Below are 22,752 nucleotides of genomic sequence, written 5' to 3' on the forward strand. Positions count from 1 at the left end.
AGGATTTAAAAAAATCTTTTCTTATTGATCTTTATTGCTCTCTTGCTTTGATAAAGGCATCTGGTCTATAAAGGCATCTGAATATGAGAAAACGGAATCCTTTTTTGACCAGGAAAAATAAAGCAGTCCTTTCATCTTTTGTATTTTAAAACGAAAATCAAATAACCACTCGTTTTTAGTTTTCCCAATACTCGAATGACCAAAAGAAACAGAATAAACAAGAAAAAAAAAAATACAATTTTAAACGCGCCTTGGTTTGATATGACGTCATCAGCGCGCGTCGCAGCGTGCAGGAGTGTGAAGGACGCTGGTGAGAGGATTGTGATGAAATAAATCACCAAAGAAAGGTCGGTTTCATGTTATTATTACACTGCGTTACATTTGAAGACAGTTACATTATTCATATACAGCTCGGCCTCTTCTATTAAATCACCAAAGAAAAGGCTAGACCTGTTATTCAGCTGCTTTAAACATTAGTCTGATAGCTACATGCTAAATTAGCGGTCGCTCCTGTTAGCGTAGCATGTCATAAAGGTTCCTATGAAGTTCTAATAACAGTGTAGACACTACTGACACTGCCAGAATAACACAATACACACATAATGGTGTCATTTTGTTGACTTACAGTGATCAGCTGGACTCTGTTTGTTGAGCTGTAGCGAGATTAAAACAGGAGAATGTTTCAGATTTTGTATTGTAAATATTAAAGCTGCTTAACACCTATCTGGCTCTCCTCTGCTCCTCAGGTCTGTCAGGAGGATCGTGATGGCGGTGTGGTGTTTAACTCGAGCCCTGCGCTCCTTGACTGTCTCCCAGCCTGCCCTGCTGTCCTCTCAGGTAAACACCAGCTGTCAGACACACCAGACAGCTGAAAATCACACATCACATACACTTAACAGTTCCTGATTCTCAGTCAAAGGAAACATAGTATATATTATAATGATATTTAGATTTGGATTGTCTGTTTTTGCACCACTTACACTTGTGGAAAAGTGTTGGGCATCATAGCAAAAGCCTTAACCTTTATTTTACTTATGAAAACAGAAAAAAGGGTGATTTCACTGCTATTTCTCACTCCAGGTGACATTAGACCAGGTCCAGATCAAAACCCACTATACTAAAACTTGTCAAGTCTAGACTAAATTAACAAGGAGACTCCAGAGACTCAGTCAAACCCACTTTTGCATTTGTGAAACCTTTATTTTGCTTATGAAAATAGAAAGGCCAGAAAAAAACAGTGAAATCACCCTTTTTCACATTTAATATAAAGGCTTCACAAATCTAAAAGTATATTTAAATAGTGTTGAGACTTTTACTACCATGCCTAACACTGTTATACATTTAAGTGGTGAAAAAACACTAAATATCAGCCACTTAATATAATTATTTATGTTTCCCTTAACCCTTAACCCATAACAGTGTGTGTTTGTGTTGACAGGCAGTAGCACAGACCAAGCTGGGAGCTCAGACATGTGTGGAACAGTGTAGAGGTTTCCTCACCACGGCCTCTCTGGAGCAGAACAAGACTCTGTGGAAGCAGAAGGAGAAGTACACCGTCAAACCAATAGGAATGAAAAAGACAGGAGGCCGAGATTTCACAGGTAAAGAGTGTGGTCATTGTAGCAGAAGAAGGGAAGTGCCAGCTGCCGTACTTGTTCCGATTAGAGCCGAGCGAACAAAGTCGCTCATCTGTTTTTCTTCCGTACAGGAAAGATACGGACTCACGGCATCGGCGGCGGCCACAAACGAAGGTACCGGTGGGTAGACTTCCAGCGACTTCGCTATGAGGAAGAAAGAGAGGCAAAGCCCTTTGACGAGAAGGTTGTCGAAGTGCGATACGACCCGTGCAGGTGAGATAAGCCTCTGCCACACTTTATTTACCATATCTAATAATGATAATGAACATACAGTTGATCCTCCTGATGTGTTTGTCTGTACAGGTCCGCTGACATTGCTCTGGTGGCTGGAGGCTCCCGGAAGAGATGGATCATCGCAACAGAGAACATGCAGGCTGGAGACATCATTAAAACATCTGGAGTTATCGGGCGCATGGCAGGTACAGGATGCACGGCCTGATTCGAGTACTTCAGTCATTTTATATCGCAAGTTCCAAAAACTCTGGAGCCGACCATTCCCATTAGGAAATTACGGGACTAAAACCACAATTATGTGCTTTTGTTTTACTTTGCAGTCTCAGCCAACGAAGGCGATGCTTACCCGCTGGGAGCTCTTCCTGTGGGAACACTGGTGAACAATCTGGAGATACAACCGGGGAAGGGATCAGAGTACATCCGTGCTGCAGGTACTGTTTACTGTTTTTTATTTAATAAAACCTGTAACTGTAACTGCAGATGATTTTGATTATGTTTTGACAATTGTTGCCAAGGTGATGACATTGAATTGCTTGTATTGTCAGAGCAGCAGTCCAAAAAAAACAAAGATAATCAATTGACAATAATCTAAAACAGCAACAGCAGCACATCACACTAAAAGCTTGAACCAGAACACATTTTGTCTTGATGACTGAAACAATTGACCAGTTATCACATTTATTGCATGGACTGATGCACATTTTTACATTATTCTCTATTAATAACCGTCTCTGCTATAGTGTTTCCTTTGGACTTCTTATAGTTTATTCTCATCTTGTGCAACCGTAATTTGGGGAAAAAAATTAATATATGAAGTCTTATTTGTAATAATTACCAAACTGACTGTTGTGTTTCTTTTTGTTTTCAGGCACGAGTGGCATTTTGCTGCGTAAAGTGAACGGAACAGCGATCGTTCAGCTTCCTTCAAAGCGGCAGGTGCAGGTGAGGTTACCTGGATTAACATTCCACCTGTCATGTTTAGACTGTGCTCAGATCTGACATGAATGTTGTCTTCTTTACACACACAGGTACTGGAGACCTGCATTGTAACAGTGGGACGTGTATCCAACGTCGATCATAATAAAGAGGTAATCGGCAAAGCAGGTCGTAATCGTTGGTTTGGCGTTCGCCCCTCGAGCGGCTTGTGGCAGAGGAAAGGAGGCTGGGCAGGACGCAAGATTAAACCACTACCTCCTATGAAGAGTTACGTAAACATGCCCTCAATAGCAGCTAAATAACACAAGTCTGGAAATGTTTTTGGACTGAAATTGTTGCTTCTAATCGTCTTGTATTATTATTTTGCTCTTCACAATGAAGTCACAGTGAATCTAATGTTCAGCGAAGAAAAGATGAATAAAGACATGCTGTTTGTACAGAAGATTAAAAATTTTATTAAACACAACTGCTTGTGAGAGCATGGAAAGAAACAAAACAATATAAAAATCCAAAACATATTTACATCTATAGTAAAACATGCAGAGTAACCCATATTTTTTTTAGTGGTAAATTTAAAAATACTGTCATGTCTTTTAAAATAGGGTTTGTGCAAAGACACTGGGTGGCATTTCAAGTAACAGGAGCAATGAGATGGCATGTAGTCATTTGTGTAGTTTGACCATTAACAGTGATGTTAAAGTTAGTTTTTTTCTTTGCAGTGCTCAATTTCTAATTTAAGAAAATGGTGACATAAAGGGAGCATGCCTGCTCATTGATCCAGCCTTGTTTAACACCCCCATGCTACCTCTAGATTTAGGGCAAAAGAAAAAAACAAACAAAAACTTGAGGTCAAACACATTGAAATACACTTGACATTATGCCCGTTTAGTTTTTAAAAGGCTAACACATGACAAATTTCCCTCAAACAACTCTGCCCTGGCTAACCCTTCACAGCCCCGGGTTATTAGTAAGTAAGGGCCAGTTGGTCTCCCAGCTAAGAGAAGATAGTGAACACTCTCAAAAAGCAGGAGACAGCAAAGTTGGACTGTTTAGTCACAGGCAGACACATACGGTGGTAGCTGCAAAATAAGCTCTTCAACATCAAGTGGCAAAACATTAAGTAACAGACAGCCATGAAGGTTTTATTCAGACCTCAGAGGGCGTTTGAACCCATCAACATAAACTCAACACCCCCATGAAAAAGGGTCATTTTCAAAACTATTTAAGAAAAGAAAAAAAAAAAGAAAAGAAACGGCCTTCTCTTATCTATAGGTAGTGGTTTACATTTCAAAAATAACACCTCTTAAACACTTCACCTCAAAAAACCAAACTGTGTCCCAATTTGAGCTAAAATGTGTATAAAACCACATGAAAGTGCATTATAAAAGTGAGGGAAATGTCTGAGAAATTACATAACAACCTAATAGTGTTTGCATTGTACAAGTCGACTTCATAGTTCTCGAGTTCTGGAAATATATTTGGCATTTTATGTCAAGAAATAAAAGTAAGCTATTTGTGCTTTCAATTTAGTGGAAGGGGGATTTGCAATTCACACTAATACATCTTGTATATATTTATATACAATACTAAAAAAAAAAAAGCCAGCCTATCAAAGCTTGTAAGTCTTCACTTTATAAAAAGCAACAACAAACTCATACAGAAGGCCCTTTGTCCAAAGGTTTCCTATTGCAAAAGTTTCACGTAACACTATTCAGGGAGTACCATCAAACATATAGCACACCTACACAGACACACATAGGCAGTGACTTGGACATCTGGCAAGACTTCATACACTTTTCATCATATTTTAAAAACTATTCAATACTTGCATTTCACTCCATACGGATCTCAAAGCATGTTTCAAGTCAGACCAACTCATTCTTTCTTTTGCCATAGCAGGCCTACACAATACTGAATGACAAACTTGTCAGTAATATTCTAGGTTGGGTTTTACTTGCATGTCCAGCCACAGTGAAGCTGTATTAAAAAGGTCACAACGGTAATTGCTTTAGTAGAATGTGCACACCTACTATAAATGCTTCATGTGTTCAGATTTGGCCAAATATAGAGCAATAGTAAATAGTTTTTCATATTTCTTTCCCAAAATGAACAGTTCAGTAATCTTAATACTGATCTCCACAGGGACCACAAATACATTATATGTATGATTTCAGGTTATAGCTCAACATACTATGAAGTTTGGCCAAGCCAAGAGCTCTGGTGGTTAGACTGTAAAACAAACTTGACTTTGGCACATCACTGCACATCTGGAGCGATTCAGAATTTGCTAGGTAACTTCAGGTCTGTGAGCCGTCCTAACAGATAAGCCTGGTGAATCAAAGTTGAACGCACAACGAATGCTGTTAAAATCTGAAATGACTCCCAGAAGACCTAATTACACCACAGGTGGAGACTATAGCTGGGGAACGGGGGGGAGAGGGGAGAGGAGTAGTGAAAAACAAATCAGGGCCTTGAAACAATAACACAAAAATTTGGCATTCAGCTGCTGGGAGTTGAAAAATGTTTTGTGTCATGTTAACCCTGCTTCTAAATGGTTGTTACTGTACAGGTCTGTACATTAACGTCAATATAAAATCTTCAGCACTTACAATGAATGAACTGATTGGATGAACTCCTTACAAATGTGTCATAGCTACATTCATTATAGCTACCTTCAAAAATACCTTACTTGTGTTGTTTTTTTTTTTTGTCTTTTTTAATTTGCTTTCGGTGCACAGCGTGCTTCAAAGCAACGAGGAAAAAAAGAACTTTTACGTTCTCCGCTATAAAAATTTACCTTTCCGAGAAAGTAAAGGGACGAGTAAGAAAACTTAGCGCTGAGTTTAGAAGAGAAGGTTTCCGTCTAGATTCACAGCAATATTCCAACTTTCAACAACAAACACAAACACGGTCTCAAACAATCTCACACACGCCACTGCACATCACCATCACACTCCTCCATTGTCTATATAGTAACAATAAATGTAGGATTTCACAGAAATAATAAATGTTAACAAAAACAAAGTGCAAACACAGCTGCCATTATCGAAATGTGGCAAATTGTCAAAAACCTCAAAATACCTCCGAGGCGGTAGCACAAATCTTACAAAATAGTACTTGTTCTTTTTGTAGTGTGTAAAAAAAACAACACCACCACCCAACATCAACATCAAAAAACATCAAATTGACAACATGAAATGTGTGTATTGAACACTTGGTTGTGACTCAGTAAGATTTCCACAGGAAAACTATTACTGCCGAGGGGTGTGGGGGTGCAGAAGGGGGTGGAGGGTGCCCGTTTGGCTTTTCCTCTAATTCTCTGTAGCCTCTCGGTGAGACAAGTGCAGCGGAGAGTCCGGTTGGTGGTGAGAGGATGGTGGCCGGGGTCACACGGGCTTAGTGTAACCAAAGATTCCCACCGGGAAGTGCTTGACATGTGTTGGCCACTGGGCAGCGAGCTGGAAAAACTTGACATCGTTCCACTCCACTCCGTCGATAGTGACTGGAGACAAAAAAAAAAGGGAGGAGAGAGCTGACATGAACACCAGGGGGCAGCACAGTTTCAGCTGTGAGGACAGTGCCTGAGCGTGGTTTGGCCTTACCTCTCAGCATCGTGTGCTGGTGCTTGGCTGTGCAGATCAACCGGCTGATGCCGTCGATCACTTGGCTCTTAGAGTCCAGCTCTTTCTCCTTGGGCTTCTTGCTGAGAAAAATCACTGTTGAAGAAAAGGCAGAGAGTGAGCTGACTTATTTTCTAAACTTCTTTTCCTTTCATTTTTTGTACAGTTCTTCAGGCTTTCAGAGCATTAACACTGAAGAAAGAGTAAAAAATATGACAAATCCCCTCCAGCTAAGCACCAGACATTTTCCACCTCACCATGCACTGTGACTGTTTCTTTTAAAAATATAAAGCATGTGTGCTCGTCATGTTCCCCCCCGAGGGTACCTTTCTTGTTCTTCTCCTTGGTGACTACTGTCATGGCCATGCTGGGTGGAGGGGTGAGCTCTCCTCCGCAGGGCAGGCGGCTGACTTGAAGTGAACGGAAGTTACTCTTCAGGGTGTTCTTCAGTCCCACGTCCCTCTTCTCTCCCTCTTTCTTCTTCTCTGGGCCTTGCCACGTCCAGTAATCCACCTGGAGCCCCATCACTTCACTTCCTGAACACGGAGAACTACAAAAGGGGGAAACAAAAAAAAAAGAAAGTCAGAAACACTGCAGAGAAACCTCGCAGCTAAAACACAGCTCACAGTAAATGCTGCTGTGATTATCCTTCAACAATCCAGTTAATTTCTGTTACATACCCAGCTCCAGAGAGGGCGGTGGACACAGAGGGAGACTGCGGTGGGGTGCCCCCTATCTCTTTCCCATACGGGCCAGCCGATGGGGGCGTTGGAGATGACAGGATGCTTGTGTTGACCCCCATTGCATCATCTGAGTCCACTGCAAATTGAGGGGAAATAATTAATCTTATGGACAAGGCTTCAGAGTAAAATACATCAATTATATCACATTAATTAGGTAAATCAGTATACTTTTCTCTTTTTTTAAATAAATTAAATTCTTCTTTCCTCCTCACATGCTTCTTTCTGTATTGAAGATGGCGCATAAAGCTTGTATTTATAGATTACATCACACTGTGAGGTATTAGAGGCTTATATTACAGTATATTACCACACCTTTAAATTTTTTTTAAAAAGTCTTACCTGAGTTTGATAGGCTTTGCTCCACAATCCCAACTTTCACAACCTGCAAGAACAACAAAGGTTTCAGTTTAAAATTAAATTTAAAACAACAAGTTTATAATCTTATCTATGAATAGAAACTTCTTACCCCAATAAATGGCACAAATTTCTGACAGGAGTCCTCGTCGGGGCTGTGAACAGAGAGAGTAAAGAGAGCTGTGAGTGTGGACCGAGGTGAGTTTTAACACTTCAAAAACACTCCAGAGGTGCACATGAACACTCAATGGTCCTTTTGAGGGGGGGAGGATGGCTTTGGCGTAGCCTTCACCATGTCCCATCGCATAAGAAATGGCACATGACTGGCTTAGGTGGAATGGGGGGGTCATCTCGGAAGGGGAGGAGGGGGGGGGGGGGGGTCACGTTACAATGAGATGGATGAGGAGGACCGCTCCTTACAACCAAAACTAGATAGTTGATGGGATTAAGAGAACTGCTTGTATACAGGAGATTAAAAGGCATAGTTTGTGGCTACTTTACACTCAGTTTAGCTGATCGGGAGTGACTTCTACTCTGAAGTGATGAGCAACGTCACTGCTTGAGCAATACATGCCAATAAAAATATACAAGAAGAGGCAGGTCGCGGTCAAATGAGGTTTAGTATGAACAAATGCCACGACGATGGATTTTAAAAAAAGGTGAAAATGCATCCAGAGCTCAGATTTGTCCTCTAACATGCATTAAAGCCAACAGTGCAGCTAACTAAACCAGCCGCTGCTATTCTCCCAGTCTTTCTGCAAAATAACATGCACCCACCAAAATCAACAGAAGGCTCAAGAAAACGCTCCTGGCTCTAGTGTCAGTGCAGAAACAAGACCGCAATCCACATCAATCTTACCACCTTGGACTCCATCCAGACTGTATTATGTAGTCTCTGTGACAGTATATATGGGTCAATGACGTATAAGGATTTTCAACAACTCAATTTTAGAATAAAAAAAAGCATATTTAATGCAGTAGTTCAAACATTCAGAATGTTGTGTACCTGACAATTCATATTACAATTTGAAAGTGATTTTAGTGGGGTTTTTTCAAGATTAATTGGCACTGGCCTGAAAAAAAAGTCATTTGGTGCGACCATGATTCATCTTGAAATATCTTATCTAAATAAAAGATCATCATTTACAAACATTTAAAAAAAATTCAAATTGTTTCCAAACACTTTATATTACTGAAAACTTGTAAAAAAAGATGTGAAGCATGTTAAGTAAATTGATTTATTTCAAGATGAATCATGGTCGCACCACATGACTCTTTTTAAGGCCAGTGCCAATTAATCTTGAAAAACCCCCACTAAAATCACTTAATTTCAAATGTATAATATGGATCTTCAGTTACACAACATTCTGAATGTTTGAACTACTGCATTAGATATGCTTGTTTTTTATTATTCTACAATTGAGTTGTTGCAAATCCTTATACGTCATTGACCCATATATATATTGCAACACAACAAAACCACGGAACAAAACACACCACGGGGAGATCAGATCAGACTTCTCACACAGTCCTTATTTTAATCTGGAAGTAGAGATAAGCTAAATGTATATTGGACAGTGTTTTGGCTCCACAATTGGGATGTTTTCAATGATAAGTAATGAAAGTTTGTGTTTATATAGCCACTCATGATGGTAAACTGATACATATCCTGGGATTTGGGTTGATACCCTTTAAGTAACCATAAAATCTGTAACAAAACTTTTATTGGTTTGCTTGGGATTGACGCCAAACAACCTCGATTCCTTTAAAAAGCGGTGAGGACACACGAACTGCTGTATGTGTGAGCCAGGAAACCCGAGGCTTCGCTCCACTTTGTGAATATCTGGGGGTTGTTTTGAAGGTTGTTAGGCAAATCTTTCACAGCAACAACACAGAGGACAGAGTAAGAATCAAAGTCACACCAAAAAAAAAAAACCCAAAAGAGACAAGTCAGGACGGAGTGCAAAGTGATGCTACAGTGAGTATCGAGTGTGAAAAGGGAAATGTTAGGACACAGCAAGGAGCTCAAGCCAAATGGTGGAGAGAGAGAGAGAAAGAGATTAAATAAAAGGAGGGCAAAACAAAACAAAGAGTTGAATTAGATACCTGATGTAAAAATCAAAATACAAACTTCTTTTCCTTGAATGCAAATCAAAGGGGGGAAAAGGGGGGAGGAAGAAGGAATGCAACAGTGTTAAACTACGTGTTATATTTAGAACCTTCTGACCAATAAGGGAAGCCACTCTTACATAGAGGGGAAGGGATTGGTCAAACCTCAGGAAGAAAACAAGCAAACGCTCACACAGAATGCAACACGTTCTCTGTAGGGTGCGTGTACGGTTTTGCATGCGACTGGGTAGAAGAAGTGGTCTGTCGGTCTTAATCATCAGCCCTCAACTTTTTTTTTTTTTCTTTCAATCTTTGAACTTGGAATGAGCCTGAACCTGCTCCACTCAATTATGCCACAATAGAACGATGGCAGCATCTGATGATTGAGGATTATTATCATCACACATCACAGTGGCTTTATGTGTGTATGTTCACATTCACGTATGTGTTTGCATGCATATGCATTTGAATATATTCCTCATGCACTTAAACCGCTGTTCTGATGATGGACTGATCAACTGTAGATGTTTGTTCTATGATTTATATTTAATGAGAGAAAACAGAGAAACATTAATATCAATCCTACAAGTTAGAAATCATTCCAACACGGACATGCTTAGATGCTTAAAGCACGGAAAAAAGCACAAAAACATACATGCACGCACATCCAAATATAAATATAAGCAGTGCGTGATTGTGCGTGTGACTTTACCTCTTCTGTTTGTAGGTGAGCATGGCTTCTGAGATGGGGAACTGGTGGGACACGTTGGCACCGGCCAGATACTGAACAACCCGTCCTGCTACATCTATGTTATCTGCAGGGAGTGCAGAGACAGAGCGGTTCACAGTGTGTTACATGTCTGACTAACAAGCTGCAAGAAAATGAAATCAATTTTCATACGTACACAGTAACACACACAAACACACACACACGCACACACAGAACACTTTCATCATTTGTATTTCAGTGAATTAAGGAGATGGGGTTGTCAAGTGTAAAAATGTCATTAATACATGGGTGAAGTCGGCCATACGACATACAAAATAAATTGTGTGTCAAACACAAGCGCTGTGGGCCACATGTAGTCTGGAATTCACTTTTGGCAACTTGCAACACGACGAAGGTGGAAACAGGCTGATTTTACAATTTATTTTGACCTAACGCTTCTCTGCATTTTAAATTAATTCTCCTTTTGAAAGCGAGCGCTCACTTCCATTCCTAACTAAATACTTTCCTCAGCACTCCCAGCTGATGTGAAAGGAGGAAAAAAAGAGTTGATGAGAAAAAGATGGAAGATCCAGTTATTTTTTCTTTATTTTTTACATTTCCTTGCAATCCCTTTTGAGATGATTAATTTTGGTGTTATGTGAGACTGACTCACTCTCACCTATAGGGAGGGAATTCAGTGAATTAATAAATGGGGATGGCTGAGGATTATCGGGCTTGTTTGGGCAGAACAAGTGAGAATTGAGAAGATGGATGGAAGCAGAAGCTTAAACGTGGATGTGTGTGAGCCTACAATTGAAAAGACTTACAAAATGCATGCAGGGGCAAAAGAAAATTCACATCACAATAGAGCTTTAATTCTATAATAACATAACAGTCCTTAAATAAACCAAATCTTGCTAATGGAAACATCTCCTTTTTAGCTACTTGCATTCACTTGTTTTAGTCATATTTAATTGATTGGTTGCAAATAGAAAACTATATTGGAAGTTAAGTTTAAAGCTTAAACATGCCTATGCTAAGCTAAAAATATATAGAAGAGAAAAAACACAAAGACAATTTTTTTTTTTTTAAACATTTGTGATAAATATCTAAACCTGGTGGTTTACAGGGTAAAGGAATAGTACCATAATGCAGAGACATTCCCTATGCCAAAGCAGGCTGTAGCTGTCTTCTGCAATTGGGAGAAAAAAACCCTCTTCTTTCCATCCATCAGCTCCTGACCCATGCTCTGACCCCATTTCTTTTCCTTTCAACTTGGCTGAACATTAGACACGCAGGCTTGCTTTGTAGCCCGATAGCAGAGCTGCGGAGCATAAGCTCCATCATACCTGAGGCGGGCCGTTCCGTCCTGCAGAACAGCTCCCTCCATGCAGTGTCCATAAAGATGCTGTTGAACCTGCTGTCAAAGGAGGCCACGTACTTGGCCAGGGGATGAGAGCCTGTGCATGAGCCGAGAAGAAAATGTGTATAAAATAACACTGAACTTATGTAGCCAATATTTGCTGTATATTCAGTACTAATCCTTGTTGACTTGCCTATAGGGATGACCAGGAAGCGTATGTAACTGAGCCAGTCAGGTGTTTTGTTGGCCAGCTGCTCCACAAAGAACCTCAGGATGGTGCTGAGGTAACTCTGGTCTCCTGCCACCGCCACCTTCATGGTCGGTGGTGTCTGTGCGTTGCAGTTACAGCTGCAAGGGTTAAGAGAATTAATGAAGAGAATTAAGAAAAAAAAGAGAGAGAGATCCAAATCGTGAGAAATGTGTGTCGGAGAGAGTGTGTGGGAGAAATGATCAGTATGAGAGAAAGATTTATATCTCATAACGGGGTTTTTCCTGGTTTGAAACTGGTCTTACCTTGTTTGAGAGCCAGATTATGTCATGTTATACTTTGTCATACCAGGAAGTTGCATGTATGTGCAAGTCTTTTATCAAGTTAAACCTAATATTGAAACAGCTTTAAGATCCTAATCTTATAATGACAAACATCAAGTCCAATTTAACCATTACAATGGGCGTGAATATAAGACAACAGTCACTGTGTAATCAGTTTCTCACAACAAACATGACATCAAAAAAGGTATTAAAGCCTTAACAGCTGTTTTTTTTTTTTTTTAAAGTAAACACATTTTAAGGGCTTAAAGGAATCTGATGCTGTTTTAAACCGTTTTAAGGACTGTTTCACTTCATAGCTAACTCTACAAAATATCAGACATTAAAGGTTCATTAAGTGACATTATACTATCTGACAGCATCTGCAGGTTTGATGGCTCTGTTTACTCTCGCTGACAACATCTGCTGAGGCAGTGACACTGAGCGATCATGTTAACGTCAGACATGTGTATGGATGTACATGACACAGCCCCAGCTGGAGTAAACAGGTTGACTGAGGAGCAGATGTGTACAGAGTGGAAAACTTGCAGTTCAGCTGTATTAAAGAGAAAACAGGTTTAAGAGAAGCAGCAAAGCAGACTGAGGCAGCCTGGTCTCCCACTGACATGACTTCCTGAGGAGACAGCAGCTGAGCAGATGGATCCAAGAGCGAGAGAAGAAAGGCTGAACTTCAGCTTTTCAAGGGAAAAACAGGCACATTTTTTTGATAGAATGGGTTCACAGACAGAGAGCACTGCGGCAGCGTGAGCAATAGCATCCTGGAATTCTCTGGCAGCGAGCCACGGTAAACATACAGTCTTTGGCGAGGTCTACTTCAAGATAATGAGCTGGACTGTTTGATGGTGCGTTGTGTATGTATGCATGATGGGACTCACAATCTCTGGATGCGAGTAACGATGGTGTTGAAGGCAGCCTGAACATCTGCAGCAGAGCAGGTGGACACAATGGGCTGGCTCTGTTCATGGAGCAACTCGGCTACATACTGCACAGAAACACACATGAGAGGGACACGGTGAGTAAAATGGATAAACAAGAGGCGCGGGGGGGGGCTGATCGGGCTCGAAAGAAAGCAGAAAAAAAAAAAAACATGCTACTGAGTGTACAATAATGCTTTGAAGCAAAGCTACACATTAAGCCCCTATCCTCTGTGCCCTGAGTGTTTCTACTGTATATGTAAGGAGATGAATCCACCTGTCCTTGCCACTCCATGGTGTTGATGAGGATGATGCTTTCTGGTAAGCGTTCATCAGAGATGAGGATCTGGTTCAGCTGGTCATACACGGATTTCCTGGGAACCTTTGGGACAAATCAGAAGCACAGAGTCTGAGAATGACACAAGCCAGCAAATCTTCAACCGGACTGAAAACTATTGCATCTGGGAGAGGTTTACCTGCGCTATAAGTCGTGAGTCTGGGGAGCACTCGCTCTCCATGCTGCTGGTCCTGTCGCTCTGGGCCTTGGAGTTCTGTCGGTCTTTCATGGAGGTGCTGCGAGGACGCCTCTGCAGCCTGTTCTCCACTTTACTGAAGGGGACAAGAACCACAACGTGCTCAAAATACACAAACGCCGGAGCGAGGAGCAAAACAAATTACAAATCGAGACAAAAATAAAAAACAAGTTCATTCGATACAGAGCCTGACATAATGAGAACTATCTTGCGTGCCGGTTTGCAGATGTGATTGTAGTGATCGGCAGCGTACCTGGGAGACATGTGGTTCTGGGACTCCGTCTTGCAGAGCTTGCCAACGGTGCTGGTTATCCGTTCTGTGTTGACGTCCCAGGTGCTGACCTCGCCTGGCCCCGGCCCGCTGTCGTCAGTCTCTGGCTCCTGGACCAAAAAAAAGGGGGGGGAAAGAGCGAGGGGGATGTTAAGGACAATATTGATGTTTCTCATACAACACAGGCACTGTCATGTTCCATCAAACCCCACCGGGCTTCTCTGTTGGTGGGTTCAGGTACATTCTGCATTCTCACTGTGTTTTGTGCACAGTCAGAGCTGAAAGCAGAGTTGAGACAGGGTCTGGAGGGGGAGGAGGAGAAGTACTGCCCTGGTGAATAATTGAGCTTAGCTGTTAAGAGATTGGAGATAATGATGAGAGTCCACCGTGACAGGAGAGGATAGAAAAAAAAAGTTGCGGTCTATTAGCAGGTGGCTGGGGAAACACTGTTTCAGCAGCTTAGATATTCAGTTTGAACTTGGTTAGCGGAGCGGAGCGCTGAGGCGGCCTGCACGGTGCTCGGCGGGGGAGCTGAGGTTAGACGAACAAGGTTAGACTGACCTGACAGCGCGCAGGCAGCAACAAACACAAACACCCCTCTTTTCAATTCTCATCAGTCAAGACCTATCCAGCGTGGGGGCTGCCTCGTCTGCTCTACAGATCCATAATGGATGACTATGCTGTTTTCTTTGCCTGCCCTTGCATACTCCCTCGCTCTTTGCTTTTTTCTTGGAAAACGACTGAGACCCATGAGAGGAAAGGACATTCTAGTGGCGCAGGTAGGGAGGAGTGGAAAAGAAGAATCTGAGAAATAGAGGCATGAAAGGGATTTCTTTTTTTTAAAAAGGTACAAAACATACCCCAATGGTTGTGTCTGCAATGCTGTCATCTTGATAACGGGCGCCTTGCACTTTACATCTGTCCACAGTCAGAAAGTCTCCAGTCTGCAAGGTAAACACACATACATACACATTATTTAAAACATTTAAACCACGGAGGTCACTTCTCTGGTGAATATACAGTAAATGGGAAAAAAAACCTCACGGCTACAAATTAGAGTGCTCTGCTCGCTTTGTTGCTCAAAAACTGACCACTCCTGTGTACGCAAACTGACCGGTTTCACAATGGTGGCTCCGCACAATCGAGTTTGGTGACAGTGGCGGAGCCGGCGAGTATAAATATCTCAGAGTGAGGTGACTGAAAAGCCTGTATACATTTCAGTGCGTCTGCCAACTAACACAAACCCCCCCAAAAGAATAACTGGCACGCTCCTGTGCTCGAGTTTACTTGACTGTAAGTGCTTAAGTGCATCTTTTAACGTCTAGTTTAATTCATTTCAATATCAGATCAAAGACTTTTCCATTTTTCGCCTGCAAGACGTGTTTATGAAGTTGGACTGGAGACGTTTATTGAGCAAAATGGAGGGGTATAGCAGTCTGAAATGCTCCGGGCTGTTTTATTACAGACTAAAATGGATTCCCAGATATTTATAAACAGCACTCCCTCTCTCGCCATCAGACTCGACATGTCTCTCTCCCTCTTTCTCTGCCCTTGTTGTTTCCAATGGGCCATAAATCTCTGAGTAGGAGTTCAGGGATTTCTCCATCCAATCTTCTCTCTTGAGCATGGGAGCATATTTCTGTCTGTCTGTGTGTGTGTTGATGGTGGTGGAGGGGTCATTTGGTGTCAGTCCCTATAAATACTAGATGGCTGTAGGGGTGAAGAGGGCAAGGACTGCAGGACTTCCATCCTATCCTGTAGGGGCGGGAGTTGCTGGGGTTGCATTGCGCTCATGCCCTGCATTTCTCTCATGTAGTATCATAGGTCCTTGGGAATCCCTGGACCATTCTAATCGCTGAAGGCTTCCAGACATTTAAACGCTGCCCATAAGCAATTCTTTTACGTAACACTGTTTACAGAACGAAGCTCTCTCCGGCAAACCAAGAGGCAGAACTTTATGGGTAAACAGCGGTTTGTTAACAGAGTTTCTGGTGATCAACTTACAGGACATGACAGCTCTCTCTGCTGGCTTTTTTGGCTGTGTATGCTTCCAATCTCTGTCTGGGAGCTGGAGTGAGACATGCCTTCAAAGAACGGCCTGAAAACAGAAAGACAGATAAGAACTTTAGAAAAACTTGTTTTCTGGGCTGTTCAATTTAAAGGAGGATATCAAGTAATTCTTCTGTCACATATTATCCTATTTACATGGCATGTTGTACACCCCCCGCCCCCCCTCCCCCCTCCCCCTCCCTCTGAGGAAAAACAGTGAGAACAGGCATACTTGAGTTTGGGTTTAGGAGTGCTCAGGACACTCTCGTTGTCCTCCATCTCTGGCCCGCTGTCGCTCTGGTTGTACACCTCCAGACTGTCGTAGAGTAAGTCCAGATCCTCCTCCACCTCCTGGGTCTGGTCTACCGGGTCAGAATCCAGGACCTGTAGCACAGGATAGACACATCAGTACGCCGTAAATGGGGATTTGTAATTCAACCGCAGATTAAATAAGTGTGAGGAGTGACCGGCGCTGTGCATTAGCTAATCACTTTCACAGGTGTGCTAATGGAGCTTAAAGAATGAACGAGAACACTGAAAGCTGTAAAAATGAAAGAATCGACTCTATAAATACATCCCTATCCTGGTCCTAAGAAGGCCAATTAAAAGGTAAGTGAATGCCATAGGAAGGCTAAAGGTGCTGAGCTTTGATCTGCCAGCTGCACAGTAGGGATGTACATAGGAACTGCACACAGGCAGGCTTGTGGACTAATCAGGTGATTAATGCCACTCCATAAGTGCAGGAGCTGGCAGGGAGCAGATAAACACAGTCTGTCCCCTCTCCTCCTCCTGGCTATGTATTTATAGAGCTGTAGCCCTGCACAGTACCCAGCCACAAGGAAGGGGATTAGAGACAGGGAATGTGATAAAAGATCATCTCGGCCACCTGGAGCTTCCAGAACGATCCAGAGAAGCACAACTCAGATGACTGGGAGGCTCATGTAAGCATAGGTTAAATCTCTCACACAGGTCCCTTGGTCCCAATTATTTTAGTTATATATAAAAACCTAAAAGCATGTGTAAAAAACAGAGAGCAAAGCTTCAATCATTCTGTAAACCTGTGTGGTTAAAAATAGATCCTAATCTATGGACTGTTTCTGATGTAAGTAAAAGGAAGAGAAGAGGAGAAACAAGGTGCTGCCTGTGTGAATTATTCCTATAGATTTCACAGTTCAACTGTGATAATTATCATTATAATGGCCACCAATTATGCATTAATGGACATCTAGGCGTTCACTGCGCATAAATGGTGGACATCCTGCTGATGACCTGATTACATGCTATTATGTAGAATCCACAGAATCATCTATTCACAAGGACTTTGCGGGAGAAAAACATAAACCTAAATAGGACGAGCATATGAGCCTACATTTATCATTAGATTAAGTGGTGGAAAATAAGGCCGTTAATGGATTCAGTGTATGAATTGCTGCTAATGGCAATGTATGAATCATACATCCAAGAGTGCGGAGGTAATGCAGCCGAGCACCATAATGATGCCCGTACCTCTGTTGCGATAGTGTTTTCTTTACAGGCCATTCTGCTGCGGTCAGGAACACATTAGCAGTGATGTAGCAATGTGCTGTTTAGACCGTCAATACTGAGATTATTTCCTCTTGCCCCCGAGCAATTTAATAACTGATTTGTTTCACATCTGACTTACTTTATAACAAAAGGACTGAGGAATCTCAGGCAGATGCATTGAGAAGCCTGTGCCGTGCCCCTCTAAATTTCACATTGGTTGTCAATCAAAACAAAGCAATTATTCTTTTCACATCTCACCTCATCTGTTACCTTGAACCTCTTGAGCAAGGCCACAAACTTCTGCTTGAAGTTAGGTTGCTGGAACAGAAAAAGGAAGATTGCAATTAAGAGAAAAACAGCAGCGGAAAAGGGAATAACTGTTATGATTAAATAAGCATGACAGCTGGGCTCGGGCTTATCAGTTCTCCCAGTAACTGTCCACTGGATTACTCATTCACAGCCACTCTACGTAAAAGACCATTATAATCAGTCCAGTGAACCCACAGTGTTCATTTACATGCTCATCCGCATCGTCCTAATGGCTTGAACAAATGGAACAGTGTGTGCTTTTCCCTTAAAAGCTTGTACGACAGCAAGCGCAGGTCTTGAGTTATTCTCGGAGTCAATGATTGGCGAGCATTAAAACTCCATGATATGCGGCGGAAAGAGGCGGAAGCTAACCCTGGTCATTGAGGTGGTTCGGATCATTTTCCTCCGGGCTTTCTTGGGCTTCCTGACCTCGTCGTCTTCATCATAAAGATCCTGAAATACAGGGAAGGTGGTGTCAGCGTGGGTGAAGTATTTGAGGCGTTAATATCAAAGTGCCCCAGAAGTTCCACCAGAAAGTATAATATTATACTTGAATAAACTTTTTTTTATTTATTTATTAAATTGCACTCAAACAACATTACTATTTTATGACACTGACCTGGCCGTGAACTGCGTCATCGCTGGCTTCCTGCTCTGACGAGTAGCTGTCATCGTCCTCCTCAGAATAGTTATCCATGTCTGGGGAGCGGTCTGTCATAAGAAAGCCACAAACATGTCAAAATACAAGGATGCGTGTTAAGCATCACATTGGTAATGATTCAAACTGGAAAGTTTTTTCCACAGAAACTTCAATTTCACACCAGTACTGAGACAAACAGGGGTTTACATGACAGCTGTGACCTCGGAGGCGAGCAGAAAGACAAGGTCACTGCCTCATTAGTGGGGAAAAACTCACACTCAATCTTTTGTGGGAGAAAAGAACGCCTATAGGAAGTCATTTGTTCTGAATGAATTCATGCATCCAATATGAAAGCTTGCACTGCTGTCGCACTGCTACAGAAGGCACAAGAGTTAGAATTCAGCAAAGTATAATTCCATTATAATGGAAATTATGCTTTTTTACGTTGTGTATTTTTCCGCAAATGTCATGATGAACAAAAACACAATTTTCCATCTAGTTTGGATAAAGTTGTTTCATTTCCTCTTCTATTCTGCTCTGCTCATCTGCCCCGGCTTGTTTTGACAACTCGGTAAAAGAATGATGAAGAAAATATATGGTAATGCAAAAACGTCCTCTGTGCACATAATTAAATGCTAAATTTGCCTGATGAAATGTAATGAAACTCTTATTATATGCAAATGAGCTGGTAGAGCTTGTTTTGCGACCCGTTTCCGATTAAGTTTTAATGCTGTTTGGGCGGTTGAAGTGTTTTACTGTTGTTCTTTTATTTCATGGCAGATTTTATTGGCTTGAACAGCCACATTCCTGTAGAGGCAGATTTAACTGCATGTTTGACAGCTGACAGGGCAGGTGAAGGAAGATCTACTTTTTTAAATTTTTATTTAAATAACTAATTCAGACTTCCTTTTGTCTGTGACCCATCCTGTTTTATGTTCCTCGATGGGATGGATGTTATTAAAGATCACTGCAGAGAGCAGAAAGATAAACATCTTTCTTTCCCCTCGCAGTGACACAAGTTTAATACTTGGTGCATGAGCTCATCTGTTATGTTTGAGCGGCCTCCTTAATAACATCCAGAACAGCGAGGGATCAGCATAGCGGGATGAAGGCGTGGAGTCCGAGCAGGCCCCGATACCCCCCTCCCCCCCTCCTTCCCCTGTCCAGAATTAGAGCGGTGTAAGGTAATAGGCCCTACATCTGTTCAACTCTCAAATCAACATTACAACCATAGCTGAGGAGAATAACATATCCTTGGACATAGGCTGGTCTGGGATTCTGTCCTCGGTTGAGAAATAGGAGCCATGTGGAAGGAGGGGAGAGGCCTGAGCAGGGAGGGCTGGCTGCAGGGGTGGAGGCTAAAATTACAGACAGGATTTGGGAGGGCAGCATGGCCCGTCTAACAGACCCGTGAAGGGGGGGACTGGAGATGACTGTGCCCACCTGAGGTTTTGGTCTTTTGGCCGGCCTGTCCGCTACCGTCCTCGTGGTCGATGGGTTGGCTGGACAGCGAGTACACGCTGATCTCCGCCACACGCACTGGCGCCTCTTTCACGTTGCTATGGAGACCCAAAATCTGTCCTCCGTCTGTCGGGTGTTGCATCACCTGGACATAGGCGGAATAACATTAAAGCCGTTTCATTCAAATAACACGACATTCAATAAATAGGCTCTGAACCAGTTTATACAAGATGCTTCAGTTTGGTTTGATGATATTATCTTCATGTTGAATAAATAGAGCGCAGGACTCGATACAAGGAATTGTATCAGCTCCTCTGAGATGCCTTCACATCCCGAACAATCCCTGCATCTATCAATCACTCAGAGGAGACATGTTGGAGCAGCACAGCACAAATAATATCTCTTCATCTGACTGGCAATGACTGGGATGAAAGAATTTTATCTCTCCCTTTACTGAGCCGAAACCGATCCAGCAGAGATTGAGACGGCTTCCTTTACACTTGCAGAGATTTACCGACTGATTACAAGCTGACAGCTATGCAATCTCTATGAACATGAATCTTAATTTGAACAATGTGGCTTTTCCGTCGCAAGTGTCTAATTGAGCCGAGCCAATTTGCTCGCGTCGCCCGGTTGCCCCGCGCCGTTCCGTTCTGAATCAGACGACAAGGGACGAGCTCTCACTCTGAGCGCTATCTGGGGGGGGGGGGGGGTGCTTTCGATATTTCGTTTGATGAATTGCCACACAGGGAGTAAGCTAATTTCGGTTAACACTGGCAGGGGTGTACTCGAATGCTCCGGGCAAAGTCCAATAAGTGACTCCCCTCCCACATAATGCCCCCGATAGATTCAGAACGAGGGCACGGGAGAGTTTACTCTACAGCAGATGACAGCGTAATTACCCAACAGGATACAATAATGGCCGATCTAGCTTTATTCATAGACGTCTGTGGGTAGTTTATGGCAGGGAGCAACAGAACAGCAAAGTACTTGAGTGGTATTTTAAATAGCAGTAATGCATTAGTCTTGTTTTCAGATTTCAGTCGATTCCTGTCCTGGGGCTACTGCTGGAAAGTAACTTAGGCCGAGCGAGGACAGCATCAGCGCATCAGATGCTGTAATTAGAATAGCAGAAATGTTACCTTTGCTTGTCCATTTCAAAGTGAAATCTGGCATTCAATATGTCTCAGTCACTCTCAAACACTGATTATATCCCGAGAAAGGCATTTTCAATATCGACCTGTTTCTGCTATACACAGCCCAATTTCAAACCCTCCTCCAACCCCCACTGTTCCCAATTACAACACTGGTACACAGCGGCTCTGCACAACATTGCAAGTGAATGACCCACAGCACAGAATGTTACAATTAACAGCAGCATGCGGTTTCATTTTATGATTTATGATATCCACCACTGACATCAATAAACAAGTGAGCTGAGACACTTTGGGTGATGTAACTGCATGTCCGGCTCAGGATCTGCTTTGCATGTCACCCACGTACTTGTGTAGCAAAACATAAGCAGATACCAAACATTAAATGACTCGGATGAAGGCCGAAACATCTTAATGGTGTAGATCTCTGCATTTAATGAAGATCCAGAGTGGGCATTATATATCAGCTCCTAGTCCATTATTCATGTATCGCATGGCTGAATGCACTGTTTTGAGGGAAAGTGCATATGAAGCTAGCTCCAGATGGCCCATAATCTCACACAGCAGTATGTGTGATGAGCATGAATCATCTAAAATTATGTGAGGCTCTCTCTCTGGCAAGCGAGACATGGTACATAGACACTAATAGCTGTGTCAATCACTGTCAGTGCAAAATTACATGTTTCTCAAGAGAAATTAAACAGCTCACAATGAAACATGACATGAAATGATTGAAAGCAATGCCCCACCGGAGGCAGCGTGCAGTACCTCGGCCATATTGATAACTCCCACAGCCAAAGTCTTGTAACCCAGGATGGTTCGATTCTTGTAGCGTTTCCTCCTCTGCAGCATGATCTGCAGTCTGTTGGCGTCCCTCTTCAGAAAATGGGGGTACTATAAATAAACAGAAAATAAAGTCAGATAAACAATGCAGACCACATTGTTTATTCATCAGCCTTGATATCAAAACCCGCATGGAGGCTTATTTAAAAAAAATGTGATTTCATTACTTCATAAGAACACAAATTATTCACTTTTGTGCAACAATTGAAATAAACACCCATAACAAGGATTTCTAAAATAACAAAAAAGCCACAGCCTAAGTTAATCCATACAAAATACTGTAAACATACACATGTTTAAGTATTCGTGAATATTTTGAACTTCTCACTAAGTTGGGGAAAAAGAGCAGCTGACACCAGTGGAGTAGAGAACGGACAGTAGTGTGGATGAAGTGTTCCACACAATCCTGCCTGTCAAGTAACTGTCATATCAGTGTGAGAATTCACGGTATAATGACAAAGTGCTTGCCTGTAGTGAAAATGTGAGCTCCAGATCCGTCTCCATCAGTCCGCTGGGTGGGAGGACGTACTCGTTTGATCTCAGAAGACGCTTAGAACCCTGAAAGACAAAAATCAGATATTTCATATAAACATATAAATTATGGACCTTCAAGATTGACACATACTGTATATGCAGTCACTATAGTTATTTTATTTGATCTATTTATTTATTTTGCTCACATGTGACTCAGATCTGTTTTTCCTTTTCACCGTTTTTTTTCATAATAGTGTGAACAGCAAAAAATCACATGGAATCTTTTCTCTCCAACTCTGATTTAGGCCACTTTCACGTGTGATTTT

At 42.1% G+C, this 22,752-nt stretch overlaps 2 protein-coding genes across 3 annotated transcripts in view; one reads left to right on the forward strand and one right to left on the reverse strand.

Moving 5' to 3' along the window:
- Window positions 1–277: 277 nt before the first annotated feature.
- On the forward strand, window positions 278–3,243 carry mrpl2 (mitochondrial ribosomal protein L2). Of its 2 annotated transcripts, none has more exons than XM_062430261.1 (8): window positions 278–347; window positions 747–837; window positions 1,439–1,601; window positions 1,709–1,850; window positions 1,941–2,056; window positions 2,192–2,302; window positions 2,740–2,813; window positions 2,900–3,243. In XM_062430261.1, the coding sequence occupies exons 2-8, from the start codon at window positions 766–768 to the stop codon at window positions 3,107–3,109; spliced, it is 888 nt and encodes a 295-aa protein (XP_062286245.1). In that variant the 5' UTR covers window positions 278–347; window positions 747–765; the 3' UTR covers window positions 3,110–3,243. The 2 variants fall into 2 exon arrangements, with proteins under 2 accessions (XP_062286245.1, XP_062286246.1); XM_062430262.1 differs by lacking the exon at window positions 278–347 and adding an exon at window positions 433–440 and having other exon boundaries at window positions 745–837.
- A 1,242-nt stretch (window positions 3,244–4,485) lies between these two features.
- Window positions 4,486–22,752, reverse strand: part of zmp:0000000755 (phosphofurin acidic cluster sorting protein 2) — a 43,551-nt gene continuing 25,284 nt past the window's right edge. Inside the window, exons 3-24 of the mRNA XM_062430260.1 lie at window positions 22,421–22,510; window positions 21,878–22,003; window positions 19,938–20,100; window positions 18,474–18,565; window positions 18,227–18,307; window positions 17,804–17,863; window positions 16,254–16,405; window positions 15,977–16,070; window positions 14,833–14,916; window positions 13,955–14,082; window positions 13,645–13,777; window positions 13,446–13,550; window positions 13,130–13,236; window positions 11,899–12,053; window positions 11,692–11,802; window positions 10,346–10,448; window positions 7,637–7,679; window positions 7,510–7,552; window positions 7,108–7,246; window positions 6,754–6,977; window positions 6,410–6,523; window positions 4,486–6,309 (exon numbers count right to left, since the gene is read on the reverse strand). Of these exons, the coding sequence (XP_062286244.1) occupies window positions 6,194–6,309; window positions 6,410–6,523; window positions 6,754–6,977; window positions 7,108–7,246; window positions 7,510–7,552; window positions 7,637–7,679; window positions 10,346–10,448; window positions 11,692–11,802; window positions 11,899–12,053; window positions 13,130–13,236; window positions 13,446–13,550; window positions 13,645–13,777; window positions 13,955–14,082; window positions 14,833–14,916; window positions 15,977–16,070; window positions 16,254–16,405; window positions 17,804–17,863; window positions 18,227–18,307; window positions 18,474–18,565; window positions 19,938–20,100; window positions 21,878–22,003; window positions 22,421–22,510 (2,463 nt within the window). The 3' untranslated portion in view covers window positions 4,486–6,193. The remainder of the gene's footprint in view (window positions 6,310–6,409; window positions 6,524–6,753; window positions 6,978–7,107; window positions 7,247–7,509; window positions 7,553–7,636; window positions 7,680–10,345; window positions 10,449–11,691; window positions 11,803–11,898; window positions 12,054–13,129; window positions 13,237–13,445; window positions 13,551–13,644; window positions 13,778–13,954; window positions 14,083–14,832; window positions 14,917–15,976; window positions 16,071–16,253; window positions 16,406–17,803; window positions 17,864–18,226; window positions 18,308–18,473; window positions 18,566–19,937; window positions 20,101–21,877; window positions 22,004–22,420; window positions 22,511–22,752) is intronic.

The sequence above is a fragment of the Scomber scombrus genome, chromosome 12, assembly GCF_963691925.1.
Source record: "Scomber scombrus chromosome 12, fScoSco1.1, whole genome shotgun sequence".
Taxonomy (NCBI): domain Eukaryota; kingdom Metazoa; phylum Chordata; class Actinopteri; order Scombriformes; family Scombridae; genus Scomber; species Scomber scombrus.